Consider the following 26,624-nt stretch of genomic DNA (forward strand, 5'->3'; position numbering starts at 1 on the left):
CTACTCGTGCTGTGGGAATCCACCGTCTACCGTGCATAAACGCGTTTTCTATCTACCGGCAAGAAACTTACGAGAAGAAGGTGTTTGTTGGTTCTACGGGATTAGATGAGAAACGCGAGTTCACTCTCGAGCAGTTCCACGTCATTGCCTCTCTCTCCCGTTGTTGATTACTTGCTCGAAATAGACGATCTCCAAGGCAAATCGCGGAGCAAAAAACTTTCAGCAATCCTTACAGCGATATCTTTTCATAATAATATAAATAATTTGTTCTGAAAAATTAAAAAGCTTCTCTTGCAGAAAAATTAAAAATAAACTCTTTCTTTAAGATATTACCATATAAGGAATTAAAATATGGAATGCCTTTGATTGTATGCATGTAAAGTTAAAGGCTGACGTAAGAACATATCATTCCAGAACGTTTTACGTTCCTTTTCTTCGTGCGATTTTTTTCACGCTAACACGTGAAAGAAAACAGATCATAATCGAGGCACGAGTGTAAAAGAACGATACAAAAGAACTCGTTCCCTTGTACATCAGCGATGCAATGACCGCATCTTCTCCTTCGTTCAACCGGACACGCGGATGTTTCGTTGTCGTGAAAGAGTTTAAAAAAAAAAAAAAAAAAAAAAAAAAGAGCCATCTACTCGGAACTCACGGGTCGCCGCAAATTCGCGATAACGCCGACCGCGGACAGCCCCTTACAGCGGCGACTTAACACGCGCGGCACGTCTACCTCGCGCCGAGGTGACACGAATGCAGGACGCGATCGACGATGAAGAGGACGGAGAAAAGAAGGAACAAATTCCCGAGTTGCGACAACATGTGCGAGAGAAAGAAAAGTACGAGCTTGTCGCTTGTGGGTAAGGCATTATGGGAACTCACGGTGTGAAGGCATGTGTTGTTCTCTGGAGGCCGTTGGAGGACGTGTCGCGGCTTGCATGGACGATTTGCTTCTGACAAAGGAAAACCATACAGTACTTTGTACAGGATGTTCGATACGTGTGCGTACGCGTAGAATTCTTTTGAATTCGTCATTTGGATATTTTTTAATTGCTTCGAACAAAAAACCGATAATATCTTTTATCAAAACATGCCATAATGATGGGGAGGAACAATATTACGAAGGATGAATGGAGTAAGGATTTGACGAATCACACTTTGCAATAATATGTGTGTATTATATGAGAGAAAAACGATCTCTCATGTTGAAGTGTTTGAAGTCAAGGATTAAAGTAGAGAAATTCAATTTGCACAATGTATAACGTACATGATTCAATTACAAAGATTTAAATTAAATTTCTCTGCTTTAATCCTTTTGCCACGACTTCAACGTAGCAGATTGTTTCTTTTATATTCGCATAAATCATTAGACTTGTATTCCATTCTATATCACGTAGAAATAATCACTATCTCTAAATCTTTTTTTGATGTCGGAACGCGAAGTAAGTGTGCCGTCAATTTGCCTTACGAGAGAAGAGCGTCTCGCCACATGCGTGACTAACCGGATCTCTGTCGAAGCGTGCGTATACGCAAGTTTCGGATCCTTTTGATCAGGATACTTAATCCTTGGATGATGGTTGCGTCGAAAAGGAATGTGAGAAACGGGTTTGAAAATCTGCGAGTTTAATGCCAACGTCACCGATGCCATGAGCGGATTACCCGTCAGATTTTTGTCGCGGCGACGTCTCTTTCATCTGAAAGACTCGCTTTGATAAAGTTACTAGAACCCGTGCCGCTCATGATCCTGAGTGCATCGAATCGTTAAAGCGCTGACCAAGAATTCTTCCTATTGTATTACATCCGAAAAATTAAATGCAAAATAATTATGTAATCAAATATAAAGTAATGATGTAATAATATCACTAATAACACTTTAAAATAATACAAAGTATTATTATTATATAATACAAAATACTAATAATTTTTTCAAATAATTTTATATGGTTTTTATTTATGATACTTGTATGATATCAGCAGAATTCTTTCAACCATTTAAACTTCTTTGAGATTTACATATGTATCTTGACGGTAGATTATCAAAGCTTGAAATAAAAAAAAATTTTTTAGTCAGGAACTGTCGTTTTTCTGGATGGTTACGAACGCGAGAGTGTGGAAGCGCAAAATCCTTGCAAATGAGTCTCGTCGCGTTATAAGCTGCAATTTCGCGTCCGCGAGAGATGCATTTATCTAAACGAGTCGCCGCATCACGCAAGGAAGATGGGATCAAATCAGTCGACGAAAATTATTGACTCGTGTATTTCTGCTCGTTAGTTTCGGCGGTGACGATAGCGGCAGAAGCGGCAAAACGACCCCTCGACGATTCGCATACAAACGACGGCGAATATCGTCAGCTAAACGTCCACCGTTTAATGGAGAGGCCGTTTTGATAAGCCCACGACGGGGGGAAGTAATACGTACGAGACGAGCGTGCGCTAATCGCCTGTTCTATTTTCGAACGCAGATAAAACCGGTATATAAGGCATAATCCGAGATTGAAACACCGTAAACTTCTCTCTTCTCTCTCGTGTCGCGGCCTCGCTTTCCTTTCTTTCTGAAAAATTACGAGTCACGAGATTCGTAGCTACCAGTAGCATTAACTCAATGAAAAACTATTTCATAAATTTTATACGATGTTAAATATTTTATTAATTACATTTTTTTACGTAGAGAAAAAGTCTATTCTGACATATATGACTGTATCTTATTCATTCCTCTAATATATATTAATATTCATAAGGTATTAGATATGAATATTTATAAGATATATATTTATTTATATATGTATAAATATTCTTAATTTGAATATTGCCTTTGATGGGATCTTAGATTAAGCATCATATAAATAGATCAAAACTACTTGACACGGGCGAAATTGAGAAGAATAAAAGATCGACGCCAATGGTGCTCTTTATTATGAGACGGAAGGTAGTGTCAAAAGTACGAAGTTACAAACGAATAAGTGGATCATATCCGCTTCATATCCGTTTGTCCATTGCGCTACTGCAATGATAAATGCCAATTTATTTCGACTATCGTGTCAATTAGATCCGTATATTGCCGCGTTTGCAGTCCGCGAAGCGACATTTTTCGAAAGTGTGCTAAAACGAATGTTCGCATTTTATCGGTATCAATCAACAGATTAAATCGCGATAATAAACTTTCTAAGGGTTATCTGATGGAAACATGCACGCGCTATTCGTTTACGGAAAACGAGTTAATTAAACGTAGATCGACATCACCTTCTTTCATGGTCAAATGAGTTATTTATACACATATCATTGACTGTAATTAAAAACAATAATAATAATTACTCGAGTTGTAATTGAATCGAGCATGATCGAGGTCTGTCGCTATTAGGAGCGGCCGTTCTCTTTCAGTTGGAAACGTCGATGGATAACTTGTAATAATAAGAGGCGTAATAATTAGCGTGCAAATTACGGCCGAGCCTGTGGGCGTCGTATTTATCCGCATGAACGACGAGAGAGGAAATTGGAACGTGCGTATGATTCCACGCGTACGCGAAGGCCGCGCGCGCGACTTTACACAAAATAATGGGGTAACTATTACGAGCGGTTGGATTATTCGCTATCTCGGCTCGGTAGACCATTCGCTTTAATTAAAAAAACGTCGTCGAGCCACGCATAGCAAGAAGTAATACGGCGATCTGTGTATATGTCGAGAGCGAACGTATCTAGCGAGGGAGGGGAATAAGAAAAGATCGACAGGGCCTGGCGTGGGCTGGCCCTTTTTTTTTTTTTTTTTTTTTTTTTTTTGTTAACGATTGATCGAGGCAAAACGCAAGCGACAGAATGCCGGCACAAGGCCAGCACACGAGCTGCACACGAGCAGCACACTTTCATGATGCTTTTCGTGCCGCATACGCATTGTGCGTGCATGCGTGGAGGGATCCGTGAGGGAGACAGAGAATAGCTTCGACTGGAGGTAAACGAGTCTGCGGCCCACCTATTTACCGACGCCCATCGAAATGGTCCGATTTAGGGTTGCTGCAGTGTCGGCTCGATGCAAGAAGTTTGACGGGTGCCAATAACGGGTGGAATTTTTATTTTGCGATATACATGTATTTATATTTTTATGCAAATCAATAATTATCCTTGAATCATGCATACATCATTTATATCATATAAAATGATTTACAACATTTACACAAAATATTAGTTTGAACTATCATTACTTATTATTGTTTATTTTACACTTGAAACATATTTCGCAAGACTATCTATCTATAAAGAAATATTGCCAAGTATTTAAAATTAATATTTAAAAATTAATGATATTTAAGATTTTTCGCGAACATATTATCGAATGATTTTGGGGTGTGAAAGAGTTATATGCCAGTCCTGAATGGCTGCGACACACTTGCGGGGCTTTGGGCCCACTATGATCGGGGGAGTCTGCGAAACGGGCCCCTTGTATAACACGGGAAGATTCCGTTTGCCACGTTCCCACGAAGGTGAGGCACCACCTGTGCGTCAGAACGAGGGCGAGGGCAACCCCGTGAATCGGAGGGACGCTATGATTTTCGACCCTAATTTTGATTCAAAAAAAAGGAGCTGCCCACTCAGCCCTTACGGCCAGCCGAGAAGGGTGTTAAACGAGCTGAGGTTAAGCCAGCTACGCGCGGTATTTAGTTTTCCAATCTGAAAAGCGAGGGTGAGATTGGACTTTTAAATGTTAATGCGAGGGTGAGAGGAAGCAAACTTATTTTAACGAGATAGAGGGCAGAGGGGTTAAAAGGATGAGGGAGAATTGTGATTTCACACTTATTTCTCAATCTTATTTGGTGTTTTATACGCTCGATTTTTCAATCATATGATGAAAAAATTTATTATTTATCACTTAAAATAATTGGGTCGTGCTTCAAAATTACAATCAGTCAATATATTGAGTTCAAAATTAAAAAAAAAAATTTTTTAATTACATTTGAATATGTATTGGAAATGAAAGCGTATTTGAATCGCAGTCTTTGAATTCCGCAGATTAAACGCGAGTAACAAATTACGTAGAAAGCGGGAGACACTTAATAGAGTTAGAAGATCCTGCTCTCATTAAGGAATCGAAGAGGCTCCAGATGACTCTCTATCGCCGCGCAAGCTGCCACTCTCAAGTGGCCGACTAAAATTAACTTCTCTACAGAGGCCGGACGCGCCTTATTTTTCCAGACCCCGACGGCGGGGCCCCTCGTCAACGCGCAAACGATGAGCAGACTAATTAACGAGCACCACCAATTAACGTGGTGCCCGTGGTGATTCCACATCACAGGCGTGTTCCACATTTTCATGTTGTAAGGTGATGCGTTTGTTTGCGGCGATCCTTGTTACCGGCGTGCAGCATCATTTTCTTCGTTAATAAAACAAATCTCTATGTTTCTGAATTATTTCAAATCTCGACATCATTACAGTCGACTCCTTTTCCTTTTGTTTAACTCTCGATAATAATCGCTGAAAAATAATTCCATGATTATTTCTGAAGAAACAGAGTTTATGTCTCCGTAGTTTATTTTCTACTTGTTTGAAGAGAAAAATTACTCTTTTGTACAAACAAGTGAGAAAGATCTTTAACAAGAATACAGTACTTATCAAGAACATAGTTAATGAAACTATGAGCTCATTAGTTTCTAGTATTTTTTTATACTAATGTACAGAGTAATAAATAATAAAGTATAACATTTTTCTTTGTAATAATTTTTTTACTTAAATAATTATTAATTTATATAAATTATCTTGTATATCAATGTTCGATAGAGAGAATGTTTCACACATTGTAGTACTAAAACAAATTATATATTTACATTTATTTATTATTTATTTAAAACAAATATATTTACAATTATACATTTTGAAATTGTATCTAGTTACGACTATTTATTCTATATTTCTCCTTAAAGAAATCATCTTAACACGCATCTTAACAAAGTATTTTTACCATTAAAGCTGCGACAATCTTAAATTGCATTACGACCGACACGTTCCTGCGGCACACCATTCCTATTGCGGTCTCGACTATCTCGTGAAATCCGATACGCGCGTTTCGTCGTTGAATTTTACGAGCGATCCCGACGACGAAATCGCATCGCCGTCGCGGCGCTGAAAATGTCTACGATTCGCACGTGCGATTAAAAGTGGAAGTTACGGGGTATCCGTTGGCACCGTTGCTCGACTGACCTCCCGGCCGGTATCAGGGCTATTCGGGGCTTCTACCCGAAGCAGGTGGTTTCGCGAAGGAGAGGAACCGGATCCGCACACGGACGACAACGACGATTACACACGACGGGGACACACGATTATACCGAGGACTAACGGTACGGGCGATGAGAAAAATGCCAACCGCGAAAATTACGGCACTCGGCGCGACCTCGGCACTTTTTCGCCGCACGTCGAGAAGCCGCCGCGTCGCGCTATCCCGGTAACAGTACATTATTCCTCCGTGGCCGGGCGAGGCCGAGCACGTGAGTCACATATCGTGCGTTGCATCGCGCCGGACTATCGTTAACAAGCCAAGCGATCCGGCGCGAGCAGCTGGCGCGGATCCTCCTCACCTGACGCGCCTCATAATTGAGTCCCGCTAAAACGGGTCACGCGGTCACTTTGATATTTATCGAGTTCGCGTGTCGCCGTTTTCGATCTCGTTCTCTCGTCCTCCCCTCGCTCTACGTCTGTCTCCCTTCCCTTCCCGCCCGCCCCTCTTTCCTCTTCCCCGGTAATTAAATTCTCGAGGCAACAGGAAGCGCGTATCACTGTAATTTCCATCGATGGACCTGGAATCAAACTGTCATGTCTTATGTTCATGAGCGCGAATAATTAATGCTTGCTTCTTTCGTTGGATTGTCAGACGATCACACCTGTGGAGCGAATAGAGATGATGCGTGACCGCTTTTAAATGCGAATTAACCTACTTTGCTATACCTTCGAGGTGTTGAATATAAATATTTTGTACATCTTTAATATTCTACTTCTTGAATAAAATTCGGACGGGACGAAAGAGTTGTATTAGTAATGTTAAAAAAAGAAATATCAATAACCCAACAGCTAAATATAAATAAAAATTTCTTAAATAAGATAAAAATTCTTAAATTTAAAATTTTCCAAATTGCGAATCTCTTTTTGAAACTACTTCCAGCATTAATCATTGCGTTAATCGTTGCTCGTTAAAGAAACTGCAGTTTATCTTAAATGATCGATCAATTTAATTCTCGTCTGATAACTAGACGAATGAATTATAATGAGTTGAGAGAGCGATGATTGCGTAAGTGGTTGTTTGAAACTATCTACTTCAAGTTTCTGGCAACGCAACCAAACGAATTTTTGATTAACGGATTCTTCACAATAATCACGAATACAGACAGAAGTTCTAGTTTCCGAGGAACGATTCGACTTCATTTAACGATCGATGGCAAATAGTAGGTTTCCAATAATCGCGTAAACGTTTTCGAACTCAGAAGTTACCGGTTTCAAATTGCCAACCTCATTTTTTCAATTTGACCGTTTCTTCAGACTCGGATAAACATCGTTAAATATGAACGATCGATTTACTTCCTTTCGTGAGACGTTGCTTAATTTCTGGCTCATTTAATTTGCCAATAAATATTGCAGGATTTGTCCCCGTATTCAACGATAAATCCAGAATACTTTCTAAATGAGAATTATGTCCGTTAAATGAAAGGGGACTTGTTATTTATAATATATATATATATATATATATATATATATATAAATAATACTGATAAATTCGTCGAAAACCAGTTTGCTACTTAAAAATATCTCGCTTATGTGAAGAAATGTTATTAATTTAAAAGATTTCGAAGAATTTTTTTTTGTAATAACCGAGTATAGTGATTCAGAGTACGATAAATAGAGATACATATTTACAAGAGATTATAGCGCGGTTAATTAATCACTCTTTAATGAAAATTAATACATTGTTTTTGGTTAGAGAAGCTTGATTGTTTGAAATTTTGTACTTGATTATCTGAGGTATCTTCTGCTTCGTGCAGCCAAACGGTTGATGCAATGTAAGAAATATCGGTATCGGTATCGGTGTCAGATCTCGGCGGCACTTAACGTCTCGAGAGGAAAGAGATCCGTTTGACTTAATGGCTGATTATGTGTGCTGCGTATGGATTAAGTTGTCTCACGATATCGAGCGGTTCCTTTGTGAAGGTTAATCGTATGCGAGAGAAACACGAGAGATTGATGTGGGAAGGAAATCGGACTCAGACCTATAAAGATCAAATGAAATCAGGAGCTAGAGATTCATAAAAGCAGTTACATTCTCTCCGAATGTATAGTATAATATATAATTCTTCTATTTCTTTCTCGTGATCGAGATGAGTTTTTGGATAAGATAGCTAGATTTCGTAATTAAGTTCGTTCTCAAACGGTGAAAGGTAAAATTTATCGGAAACATTGAAGCGTTTTCTCGAGCCTTACTGATGAGATCATTAATGAAACGATAATATATTCTTTAAAAAGGATTCGAAATATTAATTTACAAATTTTGGATATAATTATGAGATGTTATTTTGATGTATATAATTATAAGTTACTTTGATGTATATAATTATAATATATATAATTTATTATCTAAATTTATACGTCATGAATTTATATGTTATTTATTATTATATTTCGCATATAAAAATATTATTTTATAAATTTAATATTTATACAGAATATAAATAGAATTTTATATACAAAATTTTGTTTTATTCTTATTTCGATTATTTTAGATATTACACGCACATGTTCAGATCTCATGTATTATTAATTCCGACTACCTAATTACACTTATATCAAGTTGAAACTTCCAACTTCTAAAAATCGATGTCACACCAAATGTCACAGAATGTCACGTGTAACAGTTCCCATACTTTCGATACGAGAACAGCGACAGCGTCTCTCATCAGTGTCGGCCACGAGTGACGTAAATCACAGAAACCTGACGGTTTCGCGTGCGACAACCGCCGTTCGATCCCGATCTGATTGCCGTTACGGCCGATTTCGAAGTCGTTAAACTCATTTCCTCTCGCGGCACCATCCTCGCTGACTTTCACCTCGCCCGGCCAGATTGAGCGGTAAAGTCTGTCAAGCCTTACGTAACTCGGACGTGCGCAGGCACCATCCGCACGAGCCCGTTTAATCGGTAAAGCCTGCCTTCCGTAAATCGCCGTGTTACGCGCGCGACACACGCGAAGCTCATACACCGGCGATGAGTGCGATGTGATCTTGATATCTTACGTAAGTATTGTCGAGGCTTGCTCGATCGCATTTACGCACTGTGTCGCTCGGCGCGACACAGTGCGTAAATGAAAGTGCGATTGATTTAAAATTAATTACTTTTAAAACTTCCAATTATAATTAAAATGTTCAATTTACGAGAAAAAAGATGCATAGTTATAACCAATTAATATGCAGTCAATTTTTTAAAATGACGATTTTAATCTTTGATAAAAAACACATTTATTATAAATATTTTCTAGCGTGATTTAAATTGTATTCTTAAGATTTGTTTCATCGAATAAATATTACGATTTGTTGTTACACTTGCGTGTAATGCAAGTGAGCCGCGTTATATACGTATGTGAAAATAGATAGAGGAAGTTGCTTGATATTGTTTCATTGCAGTAACTTCCTTGTTCATTCATGCGAGTCGCTTTGCAAAGCGAACGGAGACTACCTATTTCAATGTGTGTGCGTGAGATAAGCGTTTCTGGAATTTCGAATGAATGTTTGAATTGCGTTACTCAGTCGAACGAAATGCCGTTTGCGTCGGTGACTACAAGTAGCGACGTTTGTTTTCTTAATTACTCATATCAAACAATCGATTCATCGAAGTTGTACTCGTACCACAGAAAGACGACGTGCAGAAGACACGTTGATTGATATTCGCTGAAAACGGTTAAAAGATTGAAACGAGAATGTGAGAGATCTTATGTAAGATAGAAGAGTGTTCAGCGCATCTCCTACAATTGTTACTGAAATCGCGAGATAACTCTTTAACTTTGTGAAAGGTCATGATTCACGCATTAACTCTGAAAAAAATATACCAGTAATTAAAGACTCGTTTAATCCCGCGGCCGTCTCGGAGATCGGTGTATCCATAAAAAGATTTCCAGCAGCTGGCACGTAAAAAACACGCATGTCGTGAACGTAACTTCAACATTGTGGCGTATGAAAAATGGGAGTTATTACTGCTGCGCAAAAGGTAACTCTTGATCCTACATTAGCTCAGTAAGTTGTGTTCAAGAGAAGAGAAGAGTGAGAACGTAGCGAAGAAGTGGATATATTCTGCGGCCTTAATTACCAACGAAAGTACATACATACTGTCCGTAGATTCCGCAGAATACGTGGCCGACAAGACATAGATGACTTGAAGCATGACAATGCTTCATACGGTGAAGCACATGTCGAGATCCGTGACGAATCAACACCTGCATAGTAATTACTTGCTCACATCGGCAGATCATTATAAAATTCTTGCGCTTATATACATATATTTTTTGAAAATAATATTACTTTAAATGACAAAAAAAAATTACGTTACGTTAGATATTTTCGTATAAACCAACTCTATGTTAAGATTTTTCTTTGAACAACAAATGACAACAAAATCATGTGTCTGCGATAACAGAAACATCACGCTTCCAGCTTGCAACTTTTCTTAAGTGCACGTAATTGGACGATAACTTATTTCAATGAGATAAATCGATAATAACGTCGAGAAATTTTATTCGCACTTTCTCTTGTCTTTCTCTCTAAATAATCGCTACAATTGCATCATCTGATAAACATCACAGTGTTTAATTGTAAGTTTTAAAGCTCGTACGGTAGTATTTACTGTTTAGTAATCTGTACTGACTTTTTGACTTCATTGCGCGTGTGTAACATAATTATTTAAATTGCATCAAGAAAATTTCTGCGAAAGATTCCTTGAAGAGCGCGTAAAGAAGACGTAGAAAAAGTTTGACAAAAAGATGGAAAAGTAACGGATGTTGCCGCGGGCGACTGGCGTTAGGCTATAATATAAGCATCGTGCGACGTAAACGCTTTATGGGTGGCACGAGTAAGACAGGAAAGATATCGTGAGCAATTGAGAACAGGAAGATAGCAACAGGGGCAGAAGATAAACAGCGATTATGCCTCTTTATAAAATGCGGGTGAAATTATATCACGTTGCCCAGCTGTACAGGAGAAATAAGAAGCACGCGACGAAGCTATGGAAGCTCGAAGAGTTTTGACAGATAGCGTGAATAATCTTTACATTAATCGTGAATCGCTCGGAGGCTGCGAGCAAGGTTATTGCAACGCGTGGAAATAAAAAAGGCGATTTTTATTCTTTCTAAAGTGGAAGCGTGAAATTCTCTGAGGCTCCAAAAAAGGGAAACGATGGCGAGATACACCGTATGAGATAGGCTTTGTTAACCGTGACACGCGTCAATCCTAATTGGATAAGCTCGAAAGATTCGTTAAGAGCTAAAGTACAAGCTTTAACGTGTAAATAGTGTATCGTTATTAATTTTATGTAAAACGCGAGCATGCAGTCGATGCGGTAATTAAACGTTTAATAAGACACTTAGCTGATCTTTGTCGAAAATAATGTGGCGAGATAACCAAATGCGCGAAGACGTCTTCGTAATTATAAGATATTAAGATTATAGTTCCTTCGGCGCGCAATTAGCGTGCATACGCAAAATTCATAAAATCATGTTCTAAATATAATTCTGATCATACAACTTGGATTTTACGATCGACCGACAGAATTAGAAAAATATTTATCGCGATCCAATTTGCGATTTATTTTATTTATTAGAAGGTCTTTGTGAAGCACGCTACTCTCGCGTAACTTTAATGGCTTCAATAATAATTCTGGATGTTTAAATTTAATATCTAATGCAGTGCGAATTTATTAAAACAAGACCATCACGTTGCAGCAATTAAACTTAAAAGAAAGAAAAGAGGGGAGAAATATAAAACGTTTCTATATTTTTTAAGCACGGAATGCAGTATATGGGCAAGATTGCACTCTGTTCGTAATAAAAATGCTTTTATTAGTAACATCGTTTCTTAATAATACTACTAATAATATCGAGGTTGCGGTTGATATTAAACATCTTATTAGCAACTCTTTCGCTAGACATCTTAAAATAACAAAGTACAAGTAGTAAAATATTCGGTATGTTAGCAACAGAAAATAATAATTTATTATCATTATCTTCATGTCGATGCCAGAATGATCAGCTTTATCGGAGATATACGTCAGTGTATTTTGTAATATATTGTAATTATATACAAATTAGTACAATAATGAAAAGAAAGCGATGAAATAATTGATGTAAGTTATTTTCGTGTCGTAAAATGAAAGCGAAAGAAACGAGACAACCGCAGGTAATGAACGAAAAAAATCTTATTCCTTTTAATTTAATTTTTAGACAAGCTATTTTCAATTATCAATATGGAAAAAACACATATAATTATTGAAACAATAAAAGCCTAATTTTTAACATATTTATTTCTGCACTTTTGTTACATGTTGTAAAATACTAGTTATAAAAAAAAAATAAAAAATCATTAACTTTTGTAAAATAATTTTTATATAAACCTGCCACGCGATTTAAGAATATATTTTTTATTTATCTCTGATTATCGAAGTCAAATACGATCGTTCGATGACATTCCAAAAAAAAAAAAAAAAAAAAGTATTAATGTATTAACGTTTATCGGGTCTCGCGACCTACTCCAAGAATGTGTAACTCGCGTGAGCTCGCGAGGAAGAAGAAACGAGGTAGCTAGGAAGAAGGAAGGGAAGAGAAAAGTGCGGAGACGGGTCCCCCAACAACGCCATCGGCGTTGTAGGGTGCTTGCAAGATGCGGGCAACAATGTGGCCCGTGCTGCGTACAATAGCCTCCGCATTATGTGCACAACGCGGCGATGGGGCAGCGCTAAGATTACAATACCAACTGGTTGCCTCCTCTTTTCACAAAGAAAGACTCGGCATACAATGGCGAAGAAGAGGAATTCTCGCGCGCGCATCGTATCGCGCACCGTGCGTGTATTGCACGCCACGCACATGCACGCGATGCGCCGGACCAGCGATGGGATAGAATTTTATTTATCACTATTCATATAAAAAAATGTGACAAGGAGACGATTTATATTAAAAAAGTATACATAGTCAAAATATATTTTTAATGCGTAAGAATTGCAACACATATTAAAAACACAGGTAAATTAAAGAGATCTAAAATTATATGAAGAACAAGTCTTCTTAATAATTTCTCTCCTCCTCTACCAAAGAACATAACTTTATTTATCCAAAGACGAAATATATTCAACGTTCAAATATAACGTATATATATATATATATATATATATACGTAATAAAATTGTAATGATAGATCAAATCTCATTGTTCGATCGCCAAAGATAAAGTGTGTGGTTTTTCTTGCTCGAGTTTGCGATTGCGTTGATCCCATCGCTACGCACGCCACACGCCGTCCGTTGCAACGCGTGTTTTCACGTAGTAGGGTCGGCTTCCACAGGCCTGAGAACATTCCCACGTTCCGTAGCACGAGCCAAGAGTATATGGTACAACCGGAAGAATTTCGGAGGCCAAGCTACCCATTCTGCGTCGAGGGAGAAAAGGGGAGAAAGAGAAAGAGAGAGAAGAACAAGACCTTGCAAACACAAGGGATGGAGAGAAACGGAGGATAACTGTGAACGGGGAGAAGATAGAAAGAGAGAATAGGCTCGACGATCCCCTTTACGGACAAGAGAAGAGGACGGAAACACCGGAAGTGCATCGACGCGCCACGAATTAGCATCAACGACCTTCGTACCTTTTTCTGCGCCAGACGGGGTCGTCGTGGAGGAGCGTAAAGAGACCTGGGTGCATCGAGGCGGAGCACGAGGAGCCCTGAAGAAATTCCAGATCCGGTAAATATTACCTTTGCACGCGAAGTAATGGGATCGGGGATTATTGTTTTAGCCCGGGGAAAATATATCTTGTTTACATCACAGTTCAAAAGAAAGGGGGCGGAGGGTCCATTACGGTCCGTGATAACGTTTTATTTTACTCTGCTATAGATTGATAATAGATTATAAGCTGCGATATCGATCGGAACGCGAGCCTACCGGCTCTTACTTATTTCTCGGAATATTTTTCTGTTTGTTTACGAGGCGTGTACGGGAATATCGTATATCGATTATTGTTTTTTTCTTGTGTGCATTTATTGCGTCTCCCGTCCGTTACATACACTTGCCTAAGGGCAAGTGTTCCCATTTGAATAAAAGCGGTTGATATTATTTGCACGAGTATTGCAACGTGCTTTTAGCAATGTGATTATTTAACACGCGCGCTGACACATACAGCTGTGAGTTTTATAAATATGTTTTATTTTATAAAACGGTTGTCTGTTCTTTTGTTAACACATGTATTTGTTTACATCTTATATTAATACTATTATTACTCTTTATATCAAATTGTTAGCTTATTATTGCCGCGACAATGTTAAATCATAATATTACTCCGAAAAATAATATTATAAAATTTTATTATAAATCTTGATACATTCTTGAAAAACATACTTAACTCTATATTCCGCGCGTTATAAAATGTTTAACAGTCGAAATAATTTAACAAAATAAAATAAAAATTAGTATTATAAATTTTAATATTGATATTATTCTTAATAATGATTTATCACTGCCATAAAGTGCTTTAAAGCGCAACGTTTAATTAATATCAATTAATGTCTTTCTATTTTGATTATTATGCATCAAATTGGATCTGTTAAATATATATCGCAGAAATAAATTTCATGAATTTTCATAAAACAGTTTCGGAGAAACCCTATAATTTAACAATCTCACACATAATTAATGTGTTCGACGAACTTAAAATATCGAGTTAACGGTTACGCGTAACGTTATTCCGTGCAGAATCTTTCTCTCGGGGTTAAAACTTCCTCGAACTCTCGACGAGGAAGTGCGCGGTTTGTTGCGGGCCGATCGGAGAAGGAGGAAGGGGGCAAGTGTGCAAAAAAATCCATCATCCTACCCAGAAACGAATTACGAACTCCATCGTCGGGAATCACGTAAGGACACGTTGCCAGCTCACGCTGGCACAACCGCCGCGAGAATATCAACATTTCATTCGCCGGAGCGAGCGTAACGAGTTGTTAACATGGGGCAATAATATGTACCCGGTGTCCCGGCGGTAGCGCCGCGGATAAGGCTCGTTTCGTCGGGGCTTAATTGGCGTACGTGCGCGTACCGCCACATCCGGCTCGTATGACCAATCAATGTAATTATCCTACCGGTCTTCTACCGGCTCAGCGCGGTCGCTGCTGCCTTATTTTCGTCCATCCGAGAACGTACTTGCCGCGCAGAAAATACGATCTCAAAAAAAGTGGAGAGAGTAAATTGATATTGATGAATCAGCAGAGATTAGCGAGAGATAGAAGGGTCTCTACGAAAGAACAAATATATATATATGTATAGTCGCGATATAGATTGTACTCGGTAAAAAACAATTAAAAAATTAATAATAAATACATGACACATACGTATACGGTGGTCTGATGAAATTATTCATGATACGTTCAAAAGAAATCCGACATATTGCCAGATACCTATACATATATCGAAAATATTCTGAGACATAGAAAGAGTGGATAATTTTATTTAGAAATTAACACTGAATTATAGTATTCTCCGTTACTTCTTCAGAATACTAAAACAATTATTATTATTTATTAATATTATTAATATTAATAAGTCATTAATATTTTATTGTGTCTGCACGTTGAATGATCCTAAAATGTTATCTCCAGACTCGTGCTATCTTCTTTAGATAAAATGTATCCGAAGACAAGCTTATCTTCTTCACGGGGATCTCAGGATTTTTATAGAAACAAGTTTCTCTCAATCGAGAATACTTTCAATTGTCCTCTTAAAGATTGTTCGTGCGACAGAATTCCACTGTTATCAATTGTTGTAGCCGTCGTAATCTCGGACAGATCGGCAATTAAGTGGCGGCCGTATGTCTGCGCGAGGGAACGGATTTTTTTAACGAAGGCGACACGTTGTAGCAATATCCGAATTGCCTCCGAGCCGACTAGCTCGCTTTTGCGTTTAGGCCCGAAGGCTCGTAAATATTCGGCCGGCCCACTCGGAGCCTTGTTTGGGATATCGGCTTCCAAAGGACTGAACACCTCGTTAAGTCCCGCAAGCGGAGCCTGCACGGGTCCGAGGTAGATCATTAAGATTGTACGTTTATAATTCAAAACATCGGCTCCCGAACCCACTCGATTACACCGGAACCGGTTATCGGAAACCCTCTAAGAGATCTCTCTAATGTTGGACTAATCTCAAACGGAATATGCAAAATTCTCTCGAGGTATGCAAATTTTTTAAGCAGGAAGAGATCGTAGGTTAATTGTATTCGAATTTATTCTGGGAACCGAATATATATGTACGGAGAGAATATCGAAATGTTCTTCCGTCGCAGAAACGATAACTGAATATGAATGAAGAATAGAATTTTCATTCCTCGCGCACACATCGACAAATATTTTTAGCCAAAATCTACTTATAACCAAAATCGTCACTAATACTTAATCCGTTATTTTTTTTTCTTCCATTAGTAATATTTTCTACATAGGAGAGGATTTTTAATTAAAAAAAATTTTTTTACTTCTAAATTTCTCATATATCAAATAAAAATTTTTCCATTTTTTGCAACAATACAATTCGTATAATCCAATACAACAAAAGTTACAATAATCTTATTGAATAATTATAATGACGTAAAAATATGGGAAAGGTTGAGGAATCGGACCGTTCTTGATATTTATTCCCATTGTTTCTACGCGAAGAGAAAGATGCGAATTGATTCAGCCGCAACACGGCATCGTTCGCCAAGACGTGATTCACTCTGGCGAAGTGCCGGGAGTGTTGCCGACACGCGTGTGCACGTGTACCACGTCGGTGGCATCACCCGGTAAATCAACAAGTGTCGTGCCTCGAGCGCGGATGCGCAAACCTACAGTAGTATTTAGTTTCCTATACACGTCGATTAAAAATGTTAAACAGAATGCATATCAGCTACTTTATTATTTTAGTTTTTAATCAAGTTATGAAAGATCATACCATGCATGATCTCTCAGCTGTGTGATTTTTGAAAAAAAAAAATTGATTTTATTTTTATTACATATAAAATTTGCTTTATCTGCACGTGTATAATTTATTCAAAAAGTTATAACAAAAAATGCGCGTGCAAATTGGTGGGATTAAAAAAAATTGCACGATCAGTAAACAATATGAAGTAGCATCTGAAGATAATGTGAAATATGAGGAGGAATTTTTGTTCTCTCATTACGCGCTTTAATTTAACTCTCGCGAAGCAACGTACTCTCTTCGTAGATTCATTCACGATAATCTCTACCTCCAGCGCGATCGTCCTCGCGCCGCTGTGCCGCGCGAGTCGTCCTCGTGCTGGTCGCGCGTCGTGGCGTGTGCTTTCCTCTTCCTCTCGCCTCTCGCCTCTCGCACTCGGCGCGCTTGGGCACGTCGTCCAGGGCAGTATGCAGGTGTGCTCTCGGTGAGTGAAGCGTCCCCTCCCGCGCGCGCGCGCGCGCGCGCGCTCTCTCGCAAGGAGGGCCCCCCCTTTTCCCGGTCGGCAAGCGTCAAACGGCACAGAACCTGTGCAGGCCCCCCGATCTGTGGGAACGCTCTGGCTCGCGAGCTTCCCACGATACGCCACGGCTGCTGGCTGGCTGTACACGCGGGCTGCAGGGTTCAGCACCGTGCCCCTCGGTCCCCTCTGCCACTCGGCCGTGGAGCGTAGGACGATTGTGGCACTGGTGGGGAACCGCGCGCGGTATATAAATAACGGGTTGTGCCCCACCAGTGACTCAGAACCCTCACGAACACGTACGGGCTCAGACGCATTCTCGGCACTCCGAGGACAGCGAGCACATATTCGAGAGTTAGAGAGTTTCATTCGCTCGAAATTTCGCAACGAGCACATCCGTGGAGCACCGCGGATTCTTCTGGAGCTTGATCGGATCGTCGATCCAGAATCGCTACGCAACGTTCGATAAACGTGGAAAACGTGGAAAAGTCAATCTCACTGGGACTCAGTTAAACCTTGTTTTGTGACCAGTGATAAATACGACATCGAGAGTGTGATCATCATGTCACCGCACACTAGTTACACACCTGTCAGCGGCATGGAGTACGAGGAGCCAGTATCGCGTACCTATCAGTACCGCAAGGTGATGAAGCCGATGCTGGAGCGCAAGCGGCGCGCTCGTATTAACCGCTGCCTGGACGAGCTCAAGGACCTGATGGTGACCGCCTTGCAGGCCGAAGGCGAGAACGTGGCGAAGCTGGAGAAGGCGGACATTCTTGAGCTGACGGTACGTCATCTTCACACATTACGCGCCGCCAGGAGGCTCACCCTCACTCCGGAGAACAGCTACGCCGATCGATTCCGCGACGGTTTCACCCAGTGCGCCCAGGAAGTGTCAACCTTCCTCTCGACGCCGGTCGCCGCGGCAGTGCATCCCGCCGCCGGCGCCCAGCTCATGCGACATCTCGGCGGCTGCCTTCGACGACTCGAGGGTCCGACGGGTGCCAAGCACGCGCTCCCAACATCGACGACGAAGACGACCCAGGCCAGCCAGACAAGTGTGCCCCAGAACGTGTACACTCCTCCTCAGAGTCCTGTCAGTGTCGCGAGCTCTTCCGGGGAATCCTCCGAGTCCTCCAACGCAGTCTGGAGACCCTGGTGATGTGGCCGGCGGTGATGAGAAATCTTGAGACATCCGAAGACGGACAAATCTCGCGATGAAGAGCTTCCCTCCTGCGACTGATACCGCAAGAAGGAAAACGACGAAACATTGTTTTCCAAACATTGACATTTTTGCGAAGTCTCGCTGAAAATATATCGAGAACTTTACATTAACTTCGCAATGAAGTTTAATCTATCGCATTGTACATAGGTGATACAGCTTTAAGTGACGTCTGTGATAGGGTTCCATTTTGTACCTGAGATGACTATTTTCTCATAAAGAGCATAGCGATTATTGTATAGATGTTAACTTGTTATGTTTAAGAATCTCTTTTCGACGTAATGCTGTTTGGCATCTCTGTTGCAGCCCAATCATCAATAAACGTCTTGTTTAAATGATAAACAATATCGAAATAATTACCATCATATATCCTTCTCTCCTTTATTAATCTTCTTGCAATGACAAAATCAAATCAAAACATGAAACATTAAACATTGTTACATGACGTAGCAGAATATTATTTTATTCTAAAATATGTATCATTGTATAATATATGTATACAAGTTATTATATAACTCAAGTAAAAAAATATTACTCAAGTTTCTTTATAATAATAATTTAATGATGAGTCATTTTAATCTCTGCAAATACGCAATGAAAATTTTAATTGCAATAATAATATAATAATAGTACAACTTTGCATATTAAAAAGGTTAATACATAAATAAAAATTAATACGTTTTAGATGTAAACAAGAAATTATGTAACCAAAATTGTGTGGAATTAACATTTAGTCTTTTTATTTATGTTATCTCAATTATTAATTCATTTAATTCATTTATTTATTAATCTTAGAAACATTTTTAATACATATATAAAAAAATTATTTAGTAATAAATTTTGCTCATTTTAAATGTATTTTTTACATTTTATATTCCACATTAATAAATTTTTAGAATAATAATAATTATTGAATTGAATATAATATTTATTATATTTTTATGATTAAAAAATAGAATCGGTAAAAAATATTGGTTAATTTATGGTTAAAAGAAATTGTAACTAATTTAAAAAAATATATTACACTTTTTATTATATTTCATATAAAATAGATATATCACAAAAGTACATCACAATATACGCAACATATGGTCTCGTAATTTCGGCCATTTATATTTCTTATACATACAGGGTATCGGAAAAATGTGTTAATGATAGATTCTTGAGATCATTTGGAGTCGATTTTTCCTCAGCGAAAATATCGAGAGACATCATTTTTTGCAAGTTTCCAATTTTTATCATTATATATCTTTGTAATTAAGCCTTAAATTAAAATTCTATTACAGTAAACTCTATCTAAAATTAACTGAAGAATGTAGTTTTGGTAATTTTTTAACTTTGAAAAGTTTAGTTTGCGAAAAGCACCTTTTTTCAATCGCTTATAACTCGGAAATTACTGATACCTCGATATTTTCGCTGAAGAAAAATCATCTCTAAATGATCTCAAGAATCGGATTTGTGGTTTACTTTGCATATACAGGGTAATTGATGAAAAATCTGCCATTAGCAGATTTTTCATCAATTATCCTGTATATGCAAAGTAAACCACAAATCCGATTATATTTTTATAATGTTTACATCTATATATATTCAATCATAAATATAATATTATTATAGTCTATAGTGAACATACGTCGTCGAAAAAAATCACGAGAATCACGAAGGCTATAAAAAGATTAAATCGCATTCAAATTACATAGCACGGCGACGAAAAGAACGCTATAACAAGTCACCTTTAGCGCATGCAAAAGACTACAATGTTTGACTGGCCTTTAATCGGACGGTGCGACATTGTAAGAAATCAAAAACCACCTGTCACCTGCCATCACCATTCGAGTAGTATACCCGGAGGTGACGAAACTGACACATGAATATTAATGCATTCTACGTGGCTTAATACGCAAACTAAACTTTCTTGCACATTTCAACGTTAAGACATAATTTAATCATTTCTCTGATTTTCCACAGGCATCAGGAACACAATCTTTGTTTCATACACTTATTGTTAGTATGAGAAAGCATAATTTTATCCTCGCATTTTCCCATGCCGGTCAAATGATCTATTTTTTTATTTAAAATCAATTTTTCCGACATATATTAGCACGCTAATCGGAATTAACTAAATAGTCTTTTTTTATCGATAGTACGATTATGATTTTAAAAGAGAGAAGGAATTTGTAATAAATGAAAAAATTTCTCCAAAGTCATCGATCAATTCCACCGATCGATGGGCGCGACGCTTTCACACTTTTTCGAGTCTTCCCGTTTTTGGTTGTATTCTTGGAGCATCGCGCGTTAATTTGATTTTACGTAAGTAGGACACGAAAAAAATTAACTCTTTCTTTTCGGAAGTCTTGTCTTACTTTTCGATTAATGCACTCTCGTACCAACTGTGCGATCGATAACGAGTATTTAATTGCCACATTGTAGCTGGCATATTTACTTAATACGCGTTTCGAAGCGGCGAATTAATCGACAACACGAACTTTTTATATCAACACCGCGTGCTTGCACGTCTGCTTCGACATTCTCGTATCAATTATCTGGCATGGTTTCTGCGCATATTATGTTCTCTGTATTTTCTCATAAATATATAGTAAGAGTGATATAATTCTAGCCTTATAACTATTAATCATTACAATGTAAATTTATATTTATTACAGTAGAATAGATATTTTTCTATTTTTTATATTCCTGTATTTTTTACAGTCTCGCAGTTAATAATTTAATTTTGAGGAATTTAAAGAATTATTATTTTGCAAGATGCCATTTTTGTTACAATGAAACCTTTTTTGCGGGTCGTTATGAAAATAATTAGAAAATTACGACGGATTATAAATTTCAAGAAAACACTAATTGACAGCACATATACATACACAAAAATGTACAATGTCGTTTTTAAGATAAGACTGTAAATTATGTAGCAATTTGATCTTGCTTTTTTTTTTGTTTTGATTCTTATCCTTAGTTTATCCCTTTGGGAATGCGATCGCACGTTAAAAACTCAATCGCATGCGAACGGAAATAGACCTATCGTACCAGCTTCTCATTCAAGCACAATGTTTGACAGGCGCGCACTACTCGCGTGCGAGATTGCGCTTGCAATTATCAGGATATACGATCCGGTCATTGACTCGCGAACATTTAAATTGTAACAAATCGCTGTTTAAATACTTAACAAAAGATATTTTTACAATGAAAATGTAATTAACCATGTCAGAAAAGAATATTAAAATAATTAATTGACTTAAAAATCAAATATTTTTACATATTTTTGTGATTAAATGTATTGAGTTATTTACATACTGAGGTATGAACTTTCACACACCGATGTTTAATAATATTTACAATACATCGCTCTTAATAAACATAAAACTTGTTCTTCGTGTAACGAAACTAATGACCTTTATAAATTACTTCTTAGTTAGCATTGACCGAGAAAAACTTGAGTAAAAGTTGAAACTAATTCCGTTAGAATGTTATACATTTAGTTACATGTTACAAATTTTACGATTGTCGAGAGTGGTATATTGTAAGTATTATTATCTTATGTATTTTATTTGTCTTTTCGTGATATTTTTTTTTTATATTTTTTAATCTAATAATGACATTTGTAAATGTAGAATATAATACTAAAATAGGATACATTAATACATGTTGATATATTATAACATGTAGATATATTTAATTTTTTTTACATAATATTTATAATTTTATTTAAAAAGTATGAATAAACATAATATTATGCACGAAAGTACGAAAAGCAGAAGATAAATGAACTGATCGGCTACATAAAATTTATGGAAAAAATAGTTTGAATTAACTCACATAAGTGTTAGTAATAGTTAATCGAAATAAAATCATTATAGTATAAACCGGTTATTTCCTCACGATGATATACTTCATCGTCATCATGTTACGATTACATCGGCAGACTGTATCTCTTCACAAGATTATTATTTTTATCATAAAATATATAAAGAATGTTAATTGCGTTATTAATGTATGTAGAAAATATCAAAAGTGATATATATAGTGATATATATATATATATATATATATATATATTACGATCTTTCGGCGTTTATAATAATTTGCGAATCTATTTATGTGTTTCAGATGCTTGTAGCGTCATCATAATGCTGAAATCTGTTGACATTTAAACAATATACAAATTGGTACGTATATATTTCCTTTCGTAAATTTCCCTCATTTAATTTCACATGTTTATATTCAAGTTTTCTGACACATGTTAATGCGCTTACGTATGCGTTGTCTGCGTAGCATCATCGTTCCAAACGGATCAGTTTCTGTCATGTTCATTGTTACTGACAATGAGTAAAAGTTGCTTAGCAATGTAATAATATTTTATCGCTTTGCAAGATCCGATTCTGTTACTGCAAGTCGTTTATAATTCTTATCACATATTGTGTTTCTATTTACCGTGCGACTTTTTATCGAACGCTATCATACATTGAGAAAACCAGAGTTAATTGAGCTCGAATTAAAAATTGAAGTGAAAACGTGTACTTTATAAAACGATTTACTTTAAAAAGAATGCCAGATAAAATGTAACGATAAACTTCGAGAGAAAATATCTTCGTGAAAAGTTTGTTTGGGTGAAGCCTGCTCTGCTGAAGACGAAATTGAATTTTAATCAAGTTGTGTGTTAATCTACTTATTCCACGATAAAGTAAATCGATTATCTGCAGCTGCCTGTGTTACATTACTAATAACTCTTGCAGATATACATAATATCTGCGCCAACATATCCATAATATATACAAAGTAGTGGTCAGTTTAATACTTCATAATTATAGCCCCAGGGAAAGTTGTCACATTTTGTAATTAATCGTCAAAAAAATCTCACTATATCGATTTGTATAGTAATCCTAAAAACATATTAATTAAATTTAAAAATTATTAATTATATAATCGACGTATATTACATCTCACGTCAAGTTGAGCCAAGCTTCTTGACAGACCATAACAGATGTTAGATTTATCCAGACACTGTCAGTCTTGTTCCTTGAAAATATTCATTACCGGTACTCTGTAATCTACACTATATTTTAACACATATGTTGTTGATTAAATGCTTCGATTTATAATAAAATAAACTTATATAATAGCGAAAGTGTGAATTGACGTACAAATGATATAAAACGACATTTTTTTACTGCTGTTATTAAAAGCGATATTTTTTTTACGGTATGCTATAGGCTTATCCGAGATGGACGTAATCGCGTACAATCAGCACGAAACTAGTAGTATCGCGAGCAGCACCGATGGCGCCGAGACTCAATATGATGAAGAGAGCGTGCCTGACCTTGATGTTGACGGAGACATGTTATCGATCGACGGTGACAAACAGAATAAACTACCCTTTCGCAGGAGTTTGTTCGACAATGTAGCGCCCTACATCATCTTTCAATCATTTGAATACAAGAACGATCCGATCGTACTGCCGTACGAAATAACACGGCACCTGAAGTGGCATCTCAGCACGATAACACCAATAATAGTGCGTCGCACCGTAGTGAATTCCGGTTATCGGTTGATGAAGAAATGCCAGAACTGGTGCGGCACCTGGGGCAAACACATGAAATCCACCTGCTACAAAAGCTTGAAACAGTCGCAGAAGGTGAACCATTTCCCCGGAACCTTCCAGATCGGCCGGAAGGATCGATTGTCGCGCAATCTCAGTCGGATGATGATGAAGTATGGCAAACGGGAGTTCAACTTCGTGCCGCGCACCTACGTGCTACCTCAGGACCTGCGTCTCTTCCGCCAAGTGTGGGAGAAAAATGGCGGCAAGGAGAAGTGGATCATCAAGCCACCGGCGTCCGCTCGCGGCACTGGGATCCGCGTGGTCCATCGCTGGTCGCAGATACCAAAGAAACGAGCCGTCGTCGTACAACAATATCTGTCGCGACCGTTGCTGATCCGCGGCGCCAAGTTCGACCTGCGCCTCTACGTGCTCGTCACCAGCATCAATCCGCTCAAGATCTACATCTATCCGGAGGGCCTCGCGCGCTTCGCTTCCGTCAAATACAACGATGACATCAACTACCTCAGCGACCGTTTCATGCATCTCACCAACTATAGCATTAACAAGACCAGTGCGACCTATACTAGCAATGACTGTGCGGACTCTAGCACCGGTCATAAGTGGACTTTAAGAACTCTATGGTCTTATCTTGAGCAGGAGAACGTGAACATCACCAAGATATGGGCATCGATAAAGGATATAGTCATCAAGACGATGATAGCCGGCGAGTCTCCTATCAACACTCTAACGAGAACTAACACAACTTCGAGGTAAGGAAAACACAATTTATATTTTTTAATAAAGTAGATTATTCTTTCTAATCCACTTTATTTTTAATGCAACATTTGAATTTAATATTTTTTAATATAATTTTTGTTTTGCTTTAAGATGGATATTTTTAATATTTCAATGTTATAAAAGTAACGTTTTACGCCGTAATGTAAAAATGAAAATACTAATAATTACATGCCATAATATTTTTCAAAAATAATTTTATAAAGTTTTAAAATTAATGCAAAATATTTTCACACTGTTTTAACAAGTTTCCTACATTAATTAATATATATTTTTTCTCACGTGTATATAATGTATGTTCTATTTTATTAAATTTCAAGGTATTGTTGCTATGAGCTTTTTGGCATCGATATTCTCTTGGATGAGAATCGAAAACCTTGGTTACTCGAGGTGAATATATCGCCCTCTCTGCAGTCTTCCTCGCCACTCGACATTGCCGTCAAGGGGCCTCTTATTAGAAACGTTTTTAATATGGCCGGATACCAATTGCCTACGTATATACCATCTGAGGAAGCGGAGAAACTAGCCCAAAGATACCAGTTAGATCTGGTGTGCCAAGATTATAGACTGTACCGAACTACACTTAGCTACCAAGAGCGGCACAAGCAATCATTATATGCGAACCTGAGAAATCGGGAAGACTACCTTGACGAAATAATCGAGGATCTCACGCCTGACGATGTCAGACACTTGATTACTTATGAGGATGAACTGACACAATTAGGTAGATTCGAAAAGATTTTTCCTACTACTACCAGTTACGAATACTTGCAGTACTTTGATGTTCCGAGATACTACAATATGTTATTTGACGCGTGGGAAACCAAATACGGTGACAATCGAGACGAAGGTATTTCCCGCTTGCAAAAGTTATGCAAGACCAAGTATCACTTAGAACAGGTGATCTTTTAAATAGCAGTTTTTCTTTCGGACGTCGTATTTACATCAATAATACCAATATCAAAGAGACGCCAAGCTGCAAGATTGTTTGAAATCAATGTTTTAAGAACGAATTCTTCTCATCTTGCATGCTATGCGCACTTATATACGGGTAAACGTACCATTTCCACGTCCGTGGTTCTTTTAAGAACCCAAGTTCATTATGTGCCTTTTCCCACGGTTGTGCGAATTTATTGTATGAGATTTTGTCTTTAATAAACAATTTTTCACTACACGCGCGGGATTACTAATGCTGCGATATGATTAATCCTTTTTCTCTTATCCATTAATAATCCTTGTCATTAATAATATAAATTTGGTTTTTATAATCTTATTTGAAATGGAATTTTTATTGCAATAAACAATAGTTTTTATTTTATATAATGGAATTGTTTGTTTAAATTATATAGGTATATATAAATAGAATCACAAAAAAAATTATTTCAAAGATATAAGTCGTACACAAA

At 37.7% G+C, this 26,624-nt stretch overlaps 2 protein-coding genes across 4 annotated transcripts in view; both read left to right on the top strand.

Moving 5' to 3' along the window:
• Window positions 1–26,392, top strand: part of LOC140675925 (tubulin monoglutamylase TTLL4) — a 139,182-nt gene extending 112,790 nt beyond the window's left edge. For 2 of the 3 annotated variants that reach the window (XM_072910526.1, XM_072910530.1), the window contains 3 exons: window positions 22,992–23,050; window positions 24,095–25,193; window positions 25,539–26,392. In XM_072910526.1, the coding sequence (XP_072766627.1) occupies window positions 24,106–25,193; window positions 25,539–26,130 (1,680 nt within the window). In that variant the 5' untranslated portion in view covers window positions 22,992–23,050; window positions 24,095–24,105 and the 3' untranslated portion in view covers window positions 26,131–26,392. Of the gene's footprint in view, window positions 1–22,298; window positions 22,405–22,991; window positions 23,051–24,094; window positions 25,194–25,538 lie in introns of those variants that run through there. The other variant, XM_072910534.1, reaches the window with a different exon arrangement.
• Window positions 17,906–19,202, top strand: LOC140676197 (enhancer of split mbeta protein). The gene has a single exon (XM_072910996.1). It carries the CDS (start codon window positions 18,213–18,215, stop codon window positions 18,810–18,812), a length of 600 nt encoding a protein of 199 aa, XP_072767097.1. The 5' UTR covers window positions 17,906–18,212; the 3' UTR covers window positions 18,813–19,202.
• Window positions 26,393–26,624: the final 232 nt, after the last annotated feature.

Source organism: Anoplolepis gracilipes, chromosome 2 (genome assembly GCF_047496725.1).
Source record: "Anoplolepis gracilipes chromosome 2, ASM4749672v1, whole genome shotgun sequence".
Lineage (NCBI taxonomy): Eukaryota > Metazoa > Arthropoda > Insecta > Hymenoptera > Formicidae > Anoplolepis > Anoplolepis gracilipes.